At 46.9% G+C, this 19,714-nt stretch overlaps 1 protein-coding gene across 4 annotated transcripts in view; it reads right to left on the bottom strand.

The window, feature by feature from the left end:
• Positions 1-19,714, bottom strand: part of MARCHF3 (membrane associated ring-CH-type finger 3) — a 148,646-nt gene that overhangs the window by 1,388 nt on the left and 127,544 nt on the right. For 2 of the 4 annotated variants that reach the window (XM_027098902.1, XM_027098911.1), the window contains exon 4: positions 6,164-6,373. In XM_027098902.1, the coding sequence (XP_026954703.1) occupies positions 6,164-6,373 (210 nt within the window). Of the gene's footprint in view, positions 1-1,029; positions 1,516-2,680; positions 2,820-6,163; positions 6,374-19,714 lie in introns of all 4 variants that reach the window. The other 2 variants (XR_003431157.1, XM_027098921.1) reach the window with 2 other exon arrangements.

Raw genomic sequence — 19,714 nt, 5'->3', positions numbered from 1 at the left:
CCCTTCTGTAGGTTGGACACTGCACAACTCGAAGGACCCCATTCACGGTGTGATAGGAAGGGCACCCTTTGTACTGTGCTGTGGACAAACTGAACAACTGTACTTGGCGGCCCCTGTGGGTGATCCCCATTGCCTCCAGCTCAGTCCTTCCATGGCGTCCAGTGGGGAAGCTTTGGCCTGGGCACCAACTCCGCTGATGCGTTCTTCCTGAGCCAGTACCTGTGCCCACCTCAGCATGGCATCAGTGCCCTGTACACCACGGCACTTGTTTCTCTCTCACCCTGCACTAGAAGCATGTTGAGGGCAGGTCTTGTGTTGTATTCATCTTTGCATGCTGTGTACCTATCACAGTGTCTGGCGCTTAGGAAGCTGTTTAGTTAAGTTCACTGAGTGAATGGATGAGTGACCAAGTATCCTGTACCTTCTAATTGCAACACTGCTTTAGATTTAGGCCTCTCTTACATGATACAGGACAGCACGAGCAGTAAACGCATCATCAACTGTGACATAACTTGCCCCAAAAGTGCTTGCTTCTTGTGTAAATAGACTGGAATGAGATGCTTACATCTGTGGTTTGCTTTGGAGAAGGCTGGCACAAAGCACTGATGAACCGCCCAGGAAATTCAAATAATCTGTTCTTCTGAAGATGTACAAACTGCCTTTAAAGGTGGAAGTAGGTTCTAGTTTGAGTATATCCAGATAACTAGGTAAGTGCTGGGGAGGAAGGGGCCCATGACCTGAGAGTGACAATTTATCCAGGTATGGGCTGTTTAACCACCTGGGTTGTGTGGGTCATGTTGACCCTGGTACAGGGCCTACGTCGGTCAAAGAGTGGGCTGACCCTGTGGTATGGGCTCGGTGTTTCTGGAAGTAGAGGAGAATGCAGGCCCTTGATCAGCAAGGGCTTGTTTGTCTTCATGGCAGGATCATGAAATCCAAGGCCACTCAGATTTCTGAGGCTAGAAAGCAGATGCCACAGGCTGAATGCCAGAGAGATTTGAGTATGAAAATAAAAGCTTTTAAACTCACACAGATGTGCTTTTCTCCAAGAGGCTCTGAACATGCCAAAGTGGATCAGAGGTTGTTTTTTTTTTTTTTTTTTAAGTTTGATTCTCTTTTATCTGTTCTGTTCTGTCCTGCTGCTGCTTGGTGCTACTCATGAATGTAAGAGGCAGGCTGGAAAGCATGCTGTTCAGGGCCAAGGGCCGGGAAGGTGTAGGAAACAGACTAGTACTAATGAAGAGCTGAGGCAGTACAAGAAGTCTGGAATCTGGAAATATGACAGGAAAGCTGGATTTGAAATCAAGGGTCCCTTCGTCTGGGACGTTAAAGAGCAGCGCATGCTTGGCGTCTTCAGTAAGCAGCAGAAGCAGCTGCAGCTGTGCGCAGGAGGGAGCAGCCCAAGGGCTCCGGGCGGGCGGGCGCACCAGGCCGAAGCCCCATCCTCTACTGATGTCTCCGCGACTTTGGGAGGGTTGTTTGCTGCCTCCAAGTCCCGGTGTCCTCATTTGTAAACTGTGAATAATGATATCAGAGATAATGCACAAAGAGCACTTAGCACAGTGCCACTGCCACACGTTAGTGTTCCTGGCCTGTTATTTCTGATGGGTTAAATCTGGAAAAGAAGATAACTTTGTGACACTCCTTCTTGGATACAGGAAACTGGGGGCAAAAAGAAAAAGAGAGGCTGGGCTATTTCCTTGAAAGCCCTGCTCTCAGTGTGCCCGTGGAGGCCGTACCACCTGGGAGCTTGTTAGAATGTGACACCTGTGGGCTCCGCCCAGACTTACGGAATCAGAGCGTGCATTTTAACAAGATCCCCTGGCGATTCGCACGTAAGTTCAAGCCTGTGAAGCACAGGGGAACGTGGGGAGTCCATGACTTCGCAGGTCTCGTGGTTCCTTGGCCGGGAAGTACAAAAATCAGCCCGCTTGTTCGGACAAACGAACGAGATCTTATTATGCATTAATCTACCTTGATTGCTGTTCACCACCATGTCTGCAGGCAAATTCAACCACTAAGAAGAAAGCATCATGAAGATGACGCTGCATCGGGGAAAATACAGGAAGGTAGGTGCAGGGCAGAGGGACGGTGGGTTTGCAGTCGCCCTGGGTAGTCCTGGCTTTGGTCTCTAGGAGCGCCAAGACACTCCCTCCTCTTGGTGGAACAGAAGTGGAATAAAGCAGGTTTGATGTAGAGCAATAAAGAGGCAGTGAGGAAAAAATAAACAACATGAAGGAAGAAGAAGCTATGGCGGTAGTAACACTGGGAACTTCATTTAGATATTTCTTAAACTTCTGAGGTTTTAAAGAAAGAGGGTGAAGAAAGAGCACAGGGCCACTATTCTAAAAACACTACTCTTTATGGGATGGGTTTCTTGAAGTGCCTTCATTTCTTCATCCAAAGACTATTTATTAACCCCCTGTCACGGGCAAGGTCTGCACAGAGAGTTGCGGTCATGTGCACGGCACACAGAGGGCTGGAGCATATTAGCATCACCTCTCCCTGAGGGAGGTGATGGGCTGCACTGAAGCTTTGCTGTAAAGTCCCAGCAGGCTTTGGGAAATCTCATTACGAATTTTGATTCTGCCCTCTCGGGAGTTTATGGTGCGACAGAAGCATATTGGTGGGGCCAGGGCTTTGGCAGCTGCCTTCCCAGAACTGGGCGCAGCTCACTGACCTGTGATGGCACTGTGGAAGAGAAGAGGGCGGCGCGGGTGTGAATCACCCACACCAGGTCGTGCTGGACACCCTCGGGGTGTGTCTAGACCCGCTCCACAGTGAGCCTTGCCGGGACAGTGTTCTGTGGGACCTTCCCCCTTCGTAAAGAGATTTTAAATGATTAACCCATGGGACTGGGAGTCAGCCAGTGGAGCCGGGGCATCATTCATTTCATCCTGTGATTTAACTGGTTTCTGGGCTGGGCTCTGGTTGCATCAGCGATGTGGAGGATGGTGGTACCTCCTGGGGGTCACTGCATGTGGGCATCGCTACACTGGGCTAACGCACATCCTATGTGGACACTTTCTAAATGCTTCATGTGGACTCAGTTCTCACCTACTCTTCTCGTGTCCATGGGCTTCAAATCGTTGGTGACATGCACAGTGATGTTTCTGGGGTATCTTCCCCCCCACCCCAGCTCTCAGGTGGGAGGTGGTAGAGGTCTTGGCTTCCCGGGTCCCAGACACCTGTGTTCCCGCACAGTAGGTTTCAGAAGGCAGAACTCCCCGAGTCTGCGTCAAGCCTGGGCCCTGGTGGAGGCAAGGAGCTCCACAGGCACCGCAGGTGAGCAGCACGGGCGCGGGTTCCTCCTGACAGCGCCCGGCGAGGCCCTTCCAGGAGGGCTCCTCCGAGGAGCCGGGCTGGGACTGACACTGTGTTTGTTTATCTAAGACGTTTTCACAGCGTATTCTCCTTAAGCCTGACAGCTTGTTTACAGCGCGATTCTGCTGGAGGGCAGTTTCCAAGTGCTGTCAGCTTCTGAATTACGGCTCTTGCTCGGGCCGCTCAGCAACAGCATTTATCTGGGAAGGAGTTAGTCTAGATTCGATAACCTGCTGCTGAGCTATGGCCGTGCGTTCTTCACACCCAAGGGGAGAAGCGCCTTCTTTCCCTCCAGCTGCTCGGCATTTTACGGGGAGCCGGGGGGCAGTGCAGGATGTGGTGGAACACAGCAGTCAGAGGAAGAAAACCCGTCCTCTGCCAGGTGCTCTGATGGATGTTCCCGAGGTCATCCCACCTCATCCTCACAATAGCACGTTGGCCCAGGGGTTAGCAGTCGTTTCCCCAAGTTTTTGCATCAGGAGAAGGATGCTCAAAAAGGTTAGGGACCTGTTTGAAGTTACACAGCTACCAGGATGCTAAACCTTGGGTTTAAACACAGAGCCTTTGGATTCTGAAGGGATGTGCTTGTTACCACGCAGCACTGCCTTTTGGAAGCATTTCTGGAATGACGTATGTTATCAGACTCCTGAAAGAGCCACTCCGGGGACCTTTCCCTCCCAAATTTTCCTTTCACCTGGGATGAGAGATGAAATAGGATCACATCATAGGTAATCTCTTTTTTTCTTTCCCTCTTTTGCCCACTCCCCTCTTTTTTTTCTTTCTTGTTAGGTAAGTGTGTGCTTTACAAAGCAGATTTTCAAAAAGGCCTTAAGTTGGTTTGAATGCCCATCATTTAAGTCTATATCTTCATCCGTCCTTCACCTTAGGCACTTGTATAAGAAAAATCAGAGACTAGTAAACCTCTAAACATGGTAAAAACTTACACTTAATTATTTTCCAAAGCGCTTTCCCATAGGCGCTTTCACTTCAATCTCGTAAGACCAGGGGAAGTTGGCAGGATGGGTATTAATCTCATCCCCACTTTACAGATGAGGACACTGAGGCTCAGAGAAGTGAAATGACTTCCCAAGGTGGTTCAGTAGTTAGACAGTCGTAGACAGACAATTTCTTTCTTTTCTTTTTTTCTTTTTGTTGGCCACGCCACACAGCTTGTGGGATCTTAGTTCCCCGATTAGGGATTGAATGTGGGCCCTCAGCAGTGAAAGCTCTGAGTCCTAACGACTGGACCACCAGGGTATTCCCTAATTTCTTATTTTTTAAATTTTTTTGTGGTACGCGGGCCTCTCACTGTCGTGGCCTCTCCCGTTGCGGTGCACAGGCTCCGGACGCGCAGGCTCAGCGGCCATGGCTCACGGGCCCAGCCGCTCCGCGGCATGTGGGACCTTCCCGGACCGGGGCACGAACCCGTGTCCCCTGCATTGGCAGGCGGACTCTCAACCACTGCGCCACCAGGGAAGCCCTTTAATTTCTTATTTTTAAGCCTCTTCCCATCACCGTGTCCTTGTGGCTTCTGAGTGAGCATGGTTGCTTGATTCACAATGAATCAGGACACACTTTGGAAGCATAGACATTTAAAGGAGACAATAATAGTTTTGCCTGGGGGCTTCATTAGGCTGGGAACAGAATGCCTACCTTAACCAGAGGACTCTGATAAAGCTCCAAGCATCGTAAACACTACCTGTTTACCAAGGCTCACGTCATGCCCCTCTCACTGAGACTGAAATGTGTCCCCCACTTATTGTCTGAAATTTCCCCGAGAGGAGGCAAAGAGCTGGACAAAAGGGAAACGCGATGAGCAGGGGGTTGCGTCAGTGTGGCAGGTGGGTCAGTGTGGCAGGAATGGCAGCTGGTGGCACAGGACTCGGGAGACAGAGCAAGGGAGCAAGTGTGAGCACCAGAAGCTTCTACATGCCGACACTGTGCTGCCGGTGTGGGAATGGGACAGTCTAGACAGGAAATACATGTTGAATAACAATGGAATGTTCTCGGATTAGAGATGAGCAGGCACAGGAGAGTCATGCCAGGAAGCAGGGGGCCCGGTTTCTGAAAACCTTCTAGAGGATCGTGACATCCTTCCCTGCAGGTCTCAGAGGGAAGCGTCAAGAGACGGCAGATGCTGCGCTTTGTGGGCTCTGCCAACTGGTACCCGAGCAATCACGGGGTTAAAACACTAAAGAACCAGAGAGGGTTAAAGATTTTCCCCTCATATACAGCAGGAACACTTATTGGGAAATGGTTTTTCTTTAGTGACAGCTTCTCAGCTGGATGAATTAGTGTTTTTATGGGCAGCAGAGTCAATATCCCAACCCGGAATAATCATCAGGCGAAGTGCAGCTCCATGTCCAACAAGGACTTTAGGCCGCGTCAGGACATAAAAAGAAAATAACCAGCAGGAGGATTCACGATCTGTGCAGGCAGCGACAGCAACGGTGGCCAAGTGCATCATTCACCATACATCACAATCCCGGCAAGAGAGAGGAGCATGGACGAGAGAGAAAACGCCAGGCCTCCTAACAGATGGAGTCCTTGGCTACGAGAGGAGAGGGATGTCTGGGGTGCATGTCTTTGAGGAACTCTCAGAAGCTGGGGCTTTTTCTTTACTTCATCTGCTCTTCCCAGCAGTGCACATACACACACACACACACACACACACACGTTCACGTGCAGTAGTAAACCGAATCCCACGCTCTCGCCAGCATTTGAAGGTCTGTCTGCTCCCAGGTGGGTGAGATGAGCTACAGGCAAGAGGGGAGGCTGTGCCAGTTGGGGGGCTGCCAGCTCCCACCGACCTAACTCCCAGGCCCTGGGCCATACTTACTAGTGTCCAAAAGAGGTAAATAGTGAAGAGTGCGACAGTGAGTGCAATTAGTCCGACGGCTTCGAGCCGACTGCTAAAGTGCAGGTGGTCCACGGCGCCCCGTAGGCAGAGCCAGCCCGAGATGGTGGCCAGAGGAGTGATGAACAAGAAGCACACCATGTCTCCAAACAGAGTCCGCTTCTCGTGCTGGGGGCCTGGATTTCTGAGCCACTGCCAAGGGAAGGGAGACAGAGAAAAGCAAGGACAGGGTTAAATGCCAGGGAGGAGTGAAGACACACTACTCTGAGGTTGTCCTTGTCTACAGCATCTGGAAAAAGGCACTTCTGACCTGTTCTGAGATCACACAGAAGCATTAAGGGCTCATTCCCATGCCCTGTCCCATGAACAGTAGTGATTATGATGTGAGTGTAATATGACAATAGTGATTATGATGATAGGAATAGTAATAATAATAATAATAAAAGCATCCTTGCTGTAGGTGTCCTGCTGGTTTTGAAAGAGTTCAATGATTATCATTATGAATCACAGTGACCCTGTGTGGAAGGCAGAGAGGACCTTATATTTGGAAGGTAACTGAGGTGCAGGAAGTGCTGTCAGCTGCCAGAGCATTCCTGCGTCTTGACCCTGGGAATGTGTGCGGGAAAGGGTTAACTCAGCAGGCCCAGGTTGCTCAAATCCTGCACGTTCCCAAGAAAGACCTGTTTTTTAAGACTGGCTCCTAAGAGAAGAGCTCTGAGTCCTTGTGATAATGTGCCTCATAAGAGCGTTTTTGCATGCCTGAGGCCTTGGGCCACATGGTGCCAGTGTAAGCAGATAGTTTATGCCAACAGTGTGATTTATGCTGAACACCTATTTTTGTTGTAGGGGCTGGAGTCTGAGTAGCTTGAGGTCTTTCATGCAGGTGCTGCATGTCTTTTGTGACTCACCCCAATAAGCACCCTGAACACTGGGGCTCGGGTGAGCATCCCTGAGAGATAATGCTTTGCATACGTTGTTACAGATTGTTGCTAGAAAAATTAAGCACATCTGTGTGATATTACTTGGAGGGGACATCTGGGAGCTTGTGCCTTGTTTCTCTTGGACGTTGCCCCATGCACTTTCTCCCTTTGCTGATTTTAGTTGGTATCCCTCTGTTGTAATTAACCATACCATGAGTCTAAGAGCTTTTCTAAGAGTTTTGTGAGTCCTTCTAGTCAATCTCTGAGCCTGAGGGTGGTCTTGGGGAATGAGACTCATCTGACTCCACGCGTCTTGTAATGCCCCTGCCTTATGTTTTAGGACCCTGAACCTCCTATGTAGGACCGTCTCTGACATCTTAATTGTGCTGCCATCTTGGCTGAACCAACTCCAGAAAGGGTGGGGAAAACGTCCGCTTGTTGAAAGACTAGAGATGAGCATTCCTGCAGGACGGGAAATAGCGTTGCTGTCCTCCCACTTGGGGAACTGCTAAATGTCTGCTGAGATGTTTTCCATTCTAGGAAATGTCATGCTTACATGTTGGAGTCAGTGCATAGTGGTAATGAAGCCAGGTGGCTTTCCTTTGGATTAGCATGGAAATGTGCCCAAGTAATTTGACATTCCCATCTCACTATCCCATGTAGCGATGACAGAGGCCAAGGAGTCCAGGGAAAGAGTGAGGTCACACACAGTTGACAGGGTGAGGTGGGAGAGACACTGGCTGGCTGGCTTCCATCTCATCTCGGGGACTAGCAGTGCTGTGGGCTGCTGAGCAGATACCCCAAGGGGCCAGCACAGCATTTCCTACAAAACCATTGGTGGGAGGGAAAGGACCATGACAGGGGAGACAAGAGTGGATGGAAGTGACTGGAGAGAGGGGGAAGGCCAGGCTCGGGGCAGAGACAAGAGACATACGAGCTAGGAAGAGGGCGAGCAAGTTGAGGAAAGAGCTGTGTAAGGGCCAACACAAAAGCCTCAAAGAGTGAGCACAAGAGATGGGGGGTCAAAGGCACAGAAGACAGTTTTCTGGAACGTTCCCTCCCTTGAATGTTTGCCTGAGGCGAATAGTAAATGACCCCGTATGCCTAAATTACCCCTTTCCAGTGACAATCCACTTTAAAAATGGTCTGAGATGCTGAAAGAAGTCACCTCAGCTCAAAAATGGAGCTGAATACATATTAAAACATAGATTATATTAAATATATATATTTATATTTAATATAATTAATTAAATTAATTATTTAAAATAATTTATTTAAATAATTTAATTATTTAAAATAATTAATTAAATATAATTATATTTATATAATTAAATATAATCTAAATATATATTAGATTAAAACATAGATTATATTGTCTGTGAATATAAACACAGTATTATACAAATTTAATACAATACCAAAATGATCAAGTGCAAACAGTATTAACCCTGCTACGTGTTGTCATGCTACCTCAGACATCTGGGCAGCTTCAAAGAAATTCAAAGAGCTCTTAGTTATTAACGTTTTCTTATCTAAATACTGGCACTATCTCTGTGAAGTGGAGAGTAGAAATGAGGCCTTGTTATCCCAACTTTACAGAGGCTCAGTGAGGGAGAATGACTGCTCCAGGTGATACTGAGAAGGGGATCAGAATCTCTCCACTCTTATTCAGATGTCCTGTCAGTAAAATATTTGTAAATTGAAATTGCAAGACATTAAAGAAGTCCAGATTCTTTAACAACAGTGCCGACCTAGCAGCGGCCCGACCCCCCGCGCCCTCCTCCTCACCCCGTGACAGCTTAGATTTTCCCTGGAAGCAGATCTGGGAGCCTGGCCTACTTTTCTCTGTGTCCCCACTTGTTGGAACATAGTAGGTTCTCAATAACTACGTGACAGATGTGCACAGACAAGCTTATCTCATTGGCTAAGACTCCCCCCAGTTTCTGTTCCTTGGGAATTCTGAGTACGTTTTATTAAAAATAACTTAGCACTTTATGTGGCCCTTGACATTGCTCATTGAAATGACTCAGGAATGCAAGGAGGTAATTGTGGATGACTATTGAGCTCTGATGTAAAATAAATTGCAAAGGCAAACTAGAAATTGCTATTGCTTGTTCCCAGTTTCCAATTTTCTAATTGTTCTTTGATCTTCTATATTCCTGAAAAATTTCCAGGCCACTTTTTATGTCCATGACCACCAGCACCTGGATTCTGCGCCTTATTAACACTATACATGTTCTTCTCTGGTTCAGTTCACCCTTTGTATTGTTTGCTGCTGGGTCACATTTAGGTATGAGGTTCTTCAAACAGGTACTGCTATGTTAAAATCTGCGACTTCTTCAGGACCCTAAGTATAATTTATCTCCTACACAAATGCAGGCCCCATGAATAAGACCACTGGTAATGTCTGTTGTTGAGGAAAAATTCGCCCTGTGCCATGGTAAGAACCTCTGCCAAAGTATCCAAATAGGCTAATGCAGGATATTTACACAAACAGAGTTTACAACAGAGAAAATGGGATTTTGCCTCAAGTTTCCAGCAATAGGGCATTGTCTAACTACAATGTGGAATTTACTTAAAACAGACTACTATAAAGTAATCTGAAATGGTAATGTATATTTTATATTTACTGACATGCTATATTGCTGAACAGGAAAAGAATTCTACTAGACAGAATGTAGAGTATGATCCTGTATCTGTAGTGATGTATTTACATACACATGGACATTTACATAGATGTAGTGAACTTACATAGACAAAGACCAGAGGGATACCAGCAAAATAGTTGCTGCTCTTGGTGGTGGAATCAGAATGGTCTTTAATTTTTTCCTTTTTGTATGTATATTCTTGTTTTCTAAAATGAACATGGATTACTTGTGTAAATATATATATATATATACATCCAGAGGGAGAGAGGGAGGGAGGGAGAGAGACAGGGAGAGAGGAGGGAGTCAGGGGAGGGAGGTGTCTAGTGCACTGCAAACTACAGCAACAAAATAAACTATTACAGAGCCAAGGCTGGGGCAAGCCACTGCTAGCTATTTGGAGTGTCTTATGCAATGTCTCATTGAATCTTCACAATAACCCTGTGAGGCAGGTGCTAACATTATCCCCATTTTACAGATGCAAACACTGGGGAGCAGAGTTTAGTAACTCACCTAAGGATAGATTGCAAGTGGGTATTAGAGGTGAGCTTGAAACCAGCCTCACTTCTGTTCCTTGCTCTCCATATTTATGTTTTCTTTCTGCACCAAATGGCATTTGCATGTGCACGTGGGCGTGTGTGTGTGTGTGTGTGTGTGTGTGTGTGTATACGCCTGCACATGCACACACTAGATGTTTTGCAGATTTTCAGCTTGGTGGAATACGGTAAGTCCTGCTGTTTTATTGGTACATCAGATAACTGAATGGTTGGCTGGCCAGGATGTTATCATGGTAACTTTATAAAATATTTTTAGGCTGCTGTTCTGTTCTATGTTAATTCTTTTACTCAACCACAATAAGGTCCAATTTCTGGGCATTTAATCTCCGCTACATTGTCATGCATTTTAGCTTAACTCTTTTCTAAAATTAATTAATTAATTTATGGCTGTGTTGGGTCTTTGTTTCTGTGTGAGGGCTTTCTCTAGTTGTGGCAAGTGGGGGCCACTCTTCATCGTGGTGCGCGGGCCTCTCACTATCGCGGCCTCTCTTGTTGCGGAGCACAGGCTCCAGACGCGCAGGCTCAGTAATTGTGGCTCACGGGCCCAGTTGCTCCGCGGCATGTGGGATCTTCCCAGACCAGGGCTCGAACCCGTGTCCCCTGCATTGGCAGGCGGACTCTCAACCACTGCGCCACTGGGGAAGCCCTAGCTTAATTCTTAAGAGGCAAAAGGTTGATCTCAATTATTGTTCAATTACATTTCATGCTTTTCTATGTCTTCTCCGTCTCTTAACAGTTATACTTATTATATAGAGAGTATTATACCTATTCTGTAGTAGCATCTTCATCTCCCACACATTCAGTAAAGAGCCTGCTGAGGCAGAATGGCAGGTTTGTTGGTGTGTCCGTCTTCCCACTGACCTGAGGTAGGCCCTTACCTTTATGCCACTGGCATCTATAGCACGTTCAACGTTCACAAGGTTGAATGAATGACAGTAGCTTAAGTTTACATGTTTACTCAGACCTTACAATATGCCAAGCACTATCTTATCTGCTACATGTAGTAACTGATCTACTCTTCAATAATCTTTAAAAGAGGTACCATTATTATCATCACCATTTTATAGATAGGGAAACTGAGGCTCGGAGAAGTTAAAAAACTTGTAGAAGTTTGGCCTTGGCTTTGATCTGTGTGGTCTAGCTCCAAGGACTGTGCTCCTATTATATCATCATTGTCAATAAAAAAAAAAGGAAGGGAGGGGGAGAAGAGCGGGTGGATGAAGGGGGGTGGAGGATTGCACCTTAACTGGTGTTATCAGTGCAAGAAGGAATATTTACTTATCCTGCTGCTTGTGGACAGCTTTTGCAGCTAAAATATCATTCTTGAAGAGTCTTTAGTTTGACCTTAGTACTCAGCTTGTACTTGGTGGTTAGCTGTATTTTAAGAGCAGAGGTCTGTGATGGAGAATGCTAATTTGCATGGCATCTTTCACTTGGCAGGTCCACCCATATGGCTTCCAGGGGATCTGTGGGCAGCCCAGGGCACCTTCCTGCCTTTTGTTCTCTGATTCCATCAAAAACATAAAGCGGACAGAGATTGTGCTACTGAAAGCCCTGGCAGTGAGCTGCCCTTTTTTGTGGCGACCTCATTCCAATCCCTGACTTGTTCCCGAACCATGAGATTGATCTACTCTTGGAAGCAGGTACAAAAACAACCAACCAACCAACCAATGAAACAAAACAGAAACCTCCACCATAATCAGCAGTATAGGGCCTGAGACAGCAGAGGGAATTAAAGCAGCATTCCATTGCCAGGGACACAGCATCATTCACTGGCTGTAAATGTACATCCAAGGTGAGCGAGGCACTAGTGGTTACTTTCAAGGTGGGTTAACTGTGGGTTCAGTTCTAATGACAGTGTCAGTTTATTAAATCCCTTACTGGCGGGTAGAGGTGAGAGGGTGCAGTGCTACAGGACATTAGATCCTGCCTCCCAGACTCTAAGTTAATCGGCTTAAATCTCCAAGGCAGACAGGACATCGGGCAGGTCAGTTTGTACTGGAACCAGATTACACTCTGGTGGCTAATAGCTTTGATCGATTACAACCTTCCCCATGAATCTCCTTAATGAGAAACCATCATGAGAATGAAAGAAACTGATAGAAGGGGTAAAAGTGATAGAATCGTAACAAATTTATGGAGTAGAAAAAAAAAGAAAAAAAAAGGCATGATCTCAGAATGTTTACTCAGAATGTTTATCTGCCTGAGCGTCTCCTGTTAATCTGACACTTGGCAGAGTTATTTACCAAGCGCTTGCCTTTCTTGGGACAGGGCTTATTCTTAAAGTCCAACACAGCCTGCACTGAGCTGTCTTACTTTCCTGGAGAGCCGCAATGTGAAAGGGGCAGTGCGAGGATCGGAAGACATGTGACAGGTCCTCTGCATGATTTAAAACTGAAGATGGGGCTTCCCTGGTGGCGCAGTGGTTGAGAGTCCGCCTGCCGATGCAGGGGACATGGGTTCGTGCCCTGGTCCGGGAAGATCCCACATGCCGCAGAGCGGCTGGGCCCGTGAGCCATGGCCGCTGAGCCTGCGCGTCCGGAGCCTGTGCTCCGCAACGGGAGAGGCCACAGCAGTGAGAGGCCTGCGTACCACAGAAAAACCAGAAAAACCAAAACTGAAGATGAAACCTGAAAATCATGCAGTTCAGTTAACTTGAAACAGCAGAGAACAAAACCAAACAAACTCCCGCCAGTGTTTTAAATCCCCCAACTCCGCAGTCTGTCAGTGAATTTCCAGGACAGCTGAAGCTGCTCAGGTGATTCTGATTCCGGGGGAGCTAAGGAGACGCTCGCTCCAGACGTCCATCAACCCCGACTGGAAACAACGCACTTCAAGTGAAAACTTCACGGACGATTTGCTCATGACCCTAAATGCCAGTCTCGAGCCTCGGCCTCTTTCCAAAGCCCCCGCAGTCCACTCGACAGCTCCGCTCGCATGACGCATAGACAACGCAAACTTAACCTGTCCACAGCCAAACGCTTGCTTTACCACGGGCCTCACGACCTTTCTTTTCTGCAACCCGAGTCAGTAAATGACACCACCAACCACCCAGTCACTTTGTCATCCTGTTTCCTTTCTGTGTCTTACCCTGCACATCCAGCCCTTCTGTAAGTCTGGTCGGCACTCTTTCGACATACATCTGGAGTCTGTGCACCTCTCTCCATGTCCACTGCTGCCATCCCGGGGCCACCATCACCTCCTACTTGGGAGGCAACAGCCTCCCTGCTTCCACTCTGGTCACCTCCTAGGCCAGTTCCAAAACAGCAGTCACAGTGACCTTGTAAATATATAAATCAGATCATGTTGCTCCTTTGCTTAAAATTCTCCAGTGGTTAGAATATAGTTCAAACTGTTTACCTGGGACCACAAGAAAATCTGACCTCACCTCTGCCTTCCTCTGTGTTTCTCCTACTACCTCTCGCCCTTCATTTTCAACTTTACACGTGGCTGTTCTCACATGGGGAATGGGCTCTGCCCATATTTTATTTTTTTTTGTGGTACGCGGGCCTCTCACTGCCGTGGCCTCTCCCGTTGCGGAGCACAGGCTCCAGACACGCAGGCTCAGCGGCCATGGCTCACGGGCCCAGCTGCTCCGCGGCATGTGGGATCTTCCCGGACCGGGGCACGAACCCGCGTCCCCTGCATCGGCAGGCGGACTCTCAACCACTGCGCCACCGGGGAAGCCCCTACATAGTGTTTTGTTGCTACAAGGTGAAAACCCTGTAGTTTCTGTTCAAGCTTTTTTTTCCTAATATGTAAATAACTGTGGAATATCATCTATTTTTCCATAGGTCATGAAATAGCATGAGAAATTCAGTAAATTTTTCAAGGTCCTTTGTACCGTTTTCATCACAATTACTATCTTCTTTTTTCTAGAAAAAAAACTACCTTGAAATATATGAGAAAAAGACAATACCAAGTGTCCACTTAAAAATTACACAACTTGGGGCTTCCCTGGTGGTGCAGTGGTTAAGAATCTGCCTGCCAACGCAGGGGACGTGGGTTCGAGCCCTGGTCCAGGAAGATCCCATATGCTGCGGAGCAACTAAGCCCGTGCGCCGCAACTACTGAGCCTGCGCTCTAGAGCCCGCAAGCCACAACTACTGAGCCTGCGTGCCACAACTACCGAAGCCCACGCGCCCTAGGGCCCGTGCTCCGCAACAAGAGAGGCCACCGCAATGAAAAGCCTGTGCACCACAACGAAGAGTAGCCCCTGGGGTTCCCTGGTGGCGCTGTGGTTGAGAGTCCGCCTGCCGATGCAGGGGACACGGGTTCGTGCCCCGGTCCGGGAAGATCCCACATGCCGCAGAGCGGCTGGGCCCGTGAGCCATGGCCGCTGAGCCTGCGCGTCTGGAGCCTGTGCTCCGCAACGGGAGAGGCCACAACAGTGAGAGGCCCACGTACCTCAAAAAAAAAAAAAAGAGTAGCTACTGCTCGCCACAACTACAGAAAGCCCTCACGCAGCAACGAAGACCCAACGCAGCCAAAAATAAATAAATTTAAAAAATATATACGACTCAAGTTCAACCAAAAATATGTACTGAGTGCCTTTTATGTGCCAGGTATTTTTTACTGAATTTAATAACACCAGGTGGTGGTGTTATTCCCATTTTGAATTAGGGTATTAAGCCTCAGTGAGGTTAAGTGACTTGTTCGATGTTATATGGTGGAGGAGCCAGTATTTGAAATCTGCAGCCTACTGTTCTTTCACATCTTCCCTTCAGCTTGCTTTTGTGCTACATAAAACCTTGATCCTAATTTTTGTTTGCTCTCACAATGGATAAGGTTGGAGAAGTAGCACTGAGCAGAGATAAAACACATGCTTGGAAGCAGGAGACAGGATACTGCTTCCAGGTGCCCCCTCTTGGTTCCCCCTTATGCTGTGGGACCTTTATCAAGTTCCGTCACCTCTCTTGGGGAGTGAAAAATGGAGGCTCTCCCTCAAAGGAGTGGGAAGGTGCAGCTTTGAGGGGAGTAGTGAAAGCCCCTCTCAAGTTGTCTTAACTTCCCACTTTTGTTCAAAACGTCAAGTTCAACTGTAGAGTGGATATGTCATCTTTCGGCCCTACTCTCTTCTGAGCCCCAGGCTTGTGGATCCTGCTGCATGCTAGATCTCTCTCCATTTGTGTAATAAACATCTCACACTTCACCAGGTCCACAATGCCACACTGGATTCACAGCCACCGCCCTAACTCTCCTACAAACCAATTCCGCTCCCAGGTGGTTCCACACCAGTACATGGCAACACCAACACCCAAAGGCTCTTGTGAGCAACCTCCGTGCCATCCTTATCTGCCTTTCCTCATTCCCCGCCCCCTCTACCCAATCCATCAGCAGGTCCTGGCAGTTCTGGAACACATCTTGAACACGTTCACATCTCACTCTCTAGGGCCACTACTCTTTTCCAAGCCACGCTTGTCTTTCACCTGAACCATGTAATAGTCACCTCACTCTTCTACTCCTGTTATCCTAGAATCCAGGTTCTATATATAAAGCAGCAATATCACGCCACTTCTCTTGCTTAGATTTCCCCAGGGGCTCCCCATAGCGCTTAGTCTAACGCCTTGCCGTGGCCCAAGAAACCTGCGTGATGGAGCCCCGCCGTTTGTACCCAGGGCGCCACAGACCCCAGGGGGTCCAAGGAGAGGATTCACGGGATCTGTGATTTTACAATGGGGGGAAAAAACCACACCTTTATTTTCACAGCCTCTAATTGGAATTTAGTATTTCATTGAGTCATGCAGAAAATCTTAGTGGTATGAGCAGTACCTGTGACTTTGTCACCTAGAGAAACCACAGACATTTCATATCACATTACAACTGTTTCAGACAAATTGTACTTCATAGTTAGTTATTAGATCTGCTACAAAATGTGTTAAAGCAGCACTTATATTTTATGTCGCAGCTTTGTCTTTTAAATATTTGGATAGCTGTATTATAATGTAATTGGTCTTCTTTGCATTCCTATGTATTTTTGTCTTATGTAATGAAAAACACGATTATGAGAAGAGATCCATCCGTAGGCTTCAACAGATGGCCAAGGAGTCCACGACAGCAAAGTTGAAGCACCTTCAAATCTAGCTCCTTTGACCCCTCAAACAGTGCTCCTTGGCAGTGTTTTTTCCTGTTTCAGAAATACCGAACTGGCCTGGCTCAGAGCCTTTGCAGTGGCTGTTGCTTCTGCCTGCTACTCGTCCCACATCTGGTTCCTTCTCATGGGTCCTGGGTTCACAGGTCACCTCTTCAGAGAGGCCTTCACAAGCCCCTACCTTCTCCCTCTCTGGTCATCCTTGACCACAAGAGCTTGTTTCTTCCTTTATAACTTGTATCACCATCACAGATACTCTTTTTATTTATTTACTTGCTTATTCTGTCTTGCTTCCTAGCAGGTAAACTCTATTAGTACACAGCGTTCTTCTGGCCTGTTCAGTTATATCCCCATTTCCTAAAATATTTAGTTTGTGCTTGATAAGTACTAGCCGAAGAAATACACAAATCCTTCTTAACCTGGGGATCGCTTTGAGTAGAAATCAGATGGGTTTAACTGAAATGTCTACATATAGATATAAAATCACTTCCCCGACTCTTCTGATCAAATCCAGTAAAGTAATTTCTGTCACAGACACATGCTTAGCAGTTGCTCTGGGCCTTCACAGCTGTGATTTGGCTGAAGTGTACATCATATTCAGGGACACCCTAGATATCTGTGACGCTCCCTGGAGTCCTCGGGCCGGGAAGCCAGTTAATGGACTCTAATGCTCCATAAGTATTATATTTGTGTCTGGAACATTATAATTTGGCTTCAGCATTATTTAAACAAATGCTACACACACTCACACCAATGGTTTGAAATTTTCCAAGGATAAGATTAGCAGCATAGCAGGATTAGATGGCAAAATAATTTTATATATTCACTTGCAATTTCAGATATAAGTAAAATGCGAATCATTTGGCTCTAATTAGTTTAGATCATCACTGTGTGATCACAGCCAAATGGAGATTGCTTATCCAAAACACGAGAAGTGGGACTTCCCTGGCGGTCCAGTGGTTAAGACTTCGCTTTCCAATGCAGGGGGTGCGGGGTTCCATCTCTGGTCGGGGAGCTAAGATCCCACATGCCTCGTGGCCAAAAAAAACAAAACATAAAACAGAAGCAGTATTGTAACAAATTCCATAAAGACTTTAAAAATGGTCCACATCCAAAAAAATCTTAAAAAAAACAAAAACAAAGTATGAGAAGGTACTGCAGGATTATGTGGCATATGTGATCCACGTAAAGCCGGAAACGTAAGAAGATGAGACAAACAACCAAGAGAGGATGAAGAGAAAGAAAACAGAAATTTGCAGAAGAAATTAATCAAGAAAACGCATAGGGCCAACAATAAAAATGACTACTCTGGGAGCCAATGGAATCATACCATGTAGTCTACTATAAACAGGACACATACAGCAGCTCCCAGTTCCTGGAGCTCCGCTTCCTTTTGGCTCTTATGGGGCCCCTGGCGCTCCAGCTGGTAAAGCTGCTGGCATCTAATACCCTTTCTGCTGGTCTGTGGTTGGAGCCCAGGTTTCCGGAGCTTCGAATAATTACTTCCAGCAGAAAGACAGGATCATGGGGTAAAAGATGCCAGGACAGGGTACCAAGTGAGAACCCCAGTTGGAACACTGTACAGAAGATGAGAATATGATGAATAGCATGAATAAGGATAACACATCCCTATTTTAAGAATTGGGGATATTTAAAGGCATAGAGAGGGAGAAATCAAATTCACAGCCAGGTCCTCAAAATGGGACCACATTAAAAAATCTGTGTCCCTCAGATGTAGTGAGAATGTGAGTATGAAAGCTATCCAAGCAGAGTGTGGTGGAGGGATTTCACTGAAATATGCATGTGTAAAGTACAGGATAGAAGAGACATTCTCACCAGGGCCATATATTCCCAAAGTCAGCAAGGATGGGAATACTGTGAAAAGAGGAACTTTCTGCTAGATGGACAACTGTGAGGACAGAGGAACTTTTACATTCACAGTGCTTACAGTCCAATGTTTTGCTGCCAAAAAGTTCCCCAAATATTTAGGGCCTGTCTGACCTTGCTGACGTTAGACACATCTTAGCAACGAATGGATCTGGAATCTCTCAAGGCTCCACCGAAGGCAATGTCTTAAGTTCATGAGTTGCAGTATTTGCCGGAACCTCTTTATTTTTGTTGGACACTCCTGCCCTCAGATTTCAAGGGGAGCCCACCAGCATTCATGTAATTTGGATCGTGCTATGAACGTCATGCTCACGTTATCTAAGTTGTTCATGATTTGTAAGATTTCAGACATGCCCTTCCTTAGCCTCCTCACATCCAGGTGAAAGAGACTCCCCCTCTCTGTCCAGGCTCCCCCAGCCACTCCCCTGGACTCTTCAGATACCCTCCATTAGGTATGGGGCCCGGAATATCAGACCACCAGGTAGAAATACGCTGTGGTGTCACGTGAGGGGAGGGTGATGGTTTCCATTTTGCTGGCATTACTTCTTTTGATTATGTTCAATGTTTGTAGACCATTTTGCTACAAATCTCCCAGAGCTGCCTTCAGGGAAGACATTCTTAATGGGTAGAGGCAACGGCTCCCTGACAGGGGTCATGACGTCAGGGACTCGCATTTACAGACGGGCAAGCCGGAGACCGGCTGGATGAACACAGCTGCTGCTGCCTGTGGGAAAGCTCGACTCCAATCGGGAGACACACATGCATTTTTAGCATGAGCGATCCTGAGACATGTGCCCTCATGGCAGAACCAAGCCAACCATGGAAGAACCCAAGTTAATAACTAGCCCAGTCCCGTATATTTGCAGAACTGAACCAGCAGCCCTCCCATCAAGACTAGCAAATCATATCCGCTGTTGTGGCACCCCAGAGTTATAATGTGGCCTCCTCACAGAAGAAGGAATTTACAGTGAAGGGTTGATAAGTTTCCCTTACTTTTCACGCTTAGAACATTTTAAGGGTGCAAGAGACACTTTTGGAAAATCTACATATTGCCTTGCAGCTTATATAACTACCCTACTAGGTCAGGGGTCTTTGACCCCGGGCATAGGGCTTCAGAAAACCTTTGTGACTTTATTTGAACACTGGGCGTCTGTGCATTTCAGGGGAGAGAGTTCAAGCTTTGATCTGATTCTCAAACATATTTGCGGAGAAGAAGCACTGTTCCAGGGTATCTTCCTAAACTGTCTTAAGACACTCTTTGGTCTAATCCAACTCTCTGAGCTTTGATGAATATGGGAATATGGGCAGTAGGATTTGACTGCCTTCTGAGAATCCATAATCTCTCCTTAGACCCTGGTTTAAGAAAAAAATCAACCTGGGCACAAACTATAATATTTAAAAAATTAATTGTGCAGTTGTAGGGCAGCAGAATC

Source organism: Aethalodelphis obliquidens, unplaced genomic scaffold (assembly GCF_003676395.1).
Source record: "Aethalodelphis obliquidens isolate GAN/ISIS:26980383/991018 unplaced genomic scaffold, ASM367639v1 scaffold4, whole genome shotgun sequence".
Taxonomy (NCBI): Eukaryota; Metazoa; Chordata; class Mammalia; order Artiodactyla; family Delphinidae; genus Aethalodelphis; species Aethalodelphis obliquidens.
The sequence above is the reverse complement of the archived record's forward strand: the minus strand, read 5'-3'. Positions and strand labels throughout refer to the sequence as shown.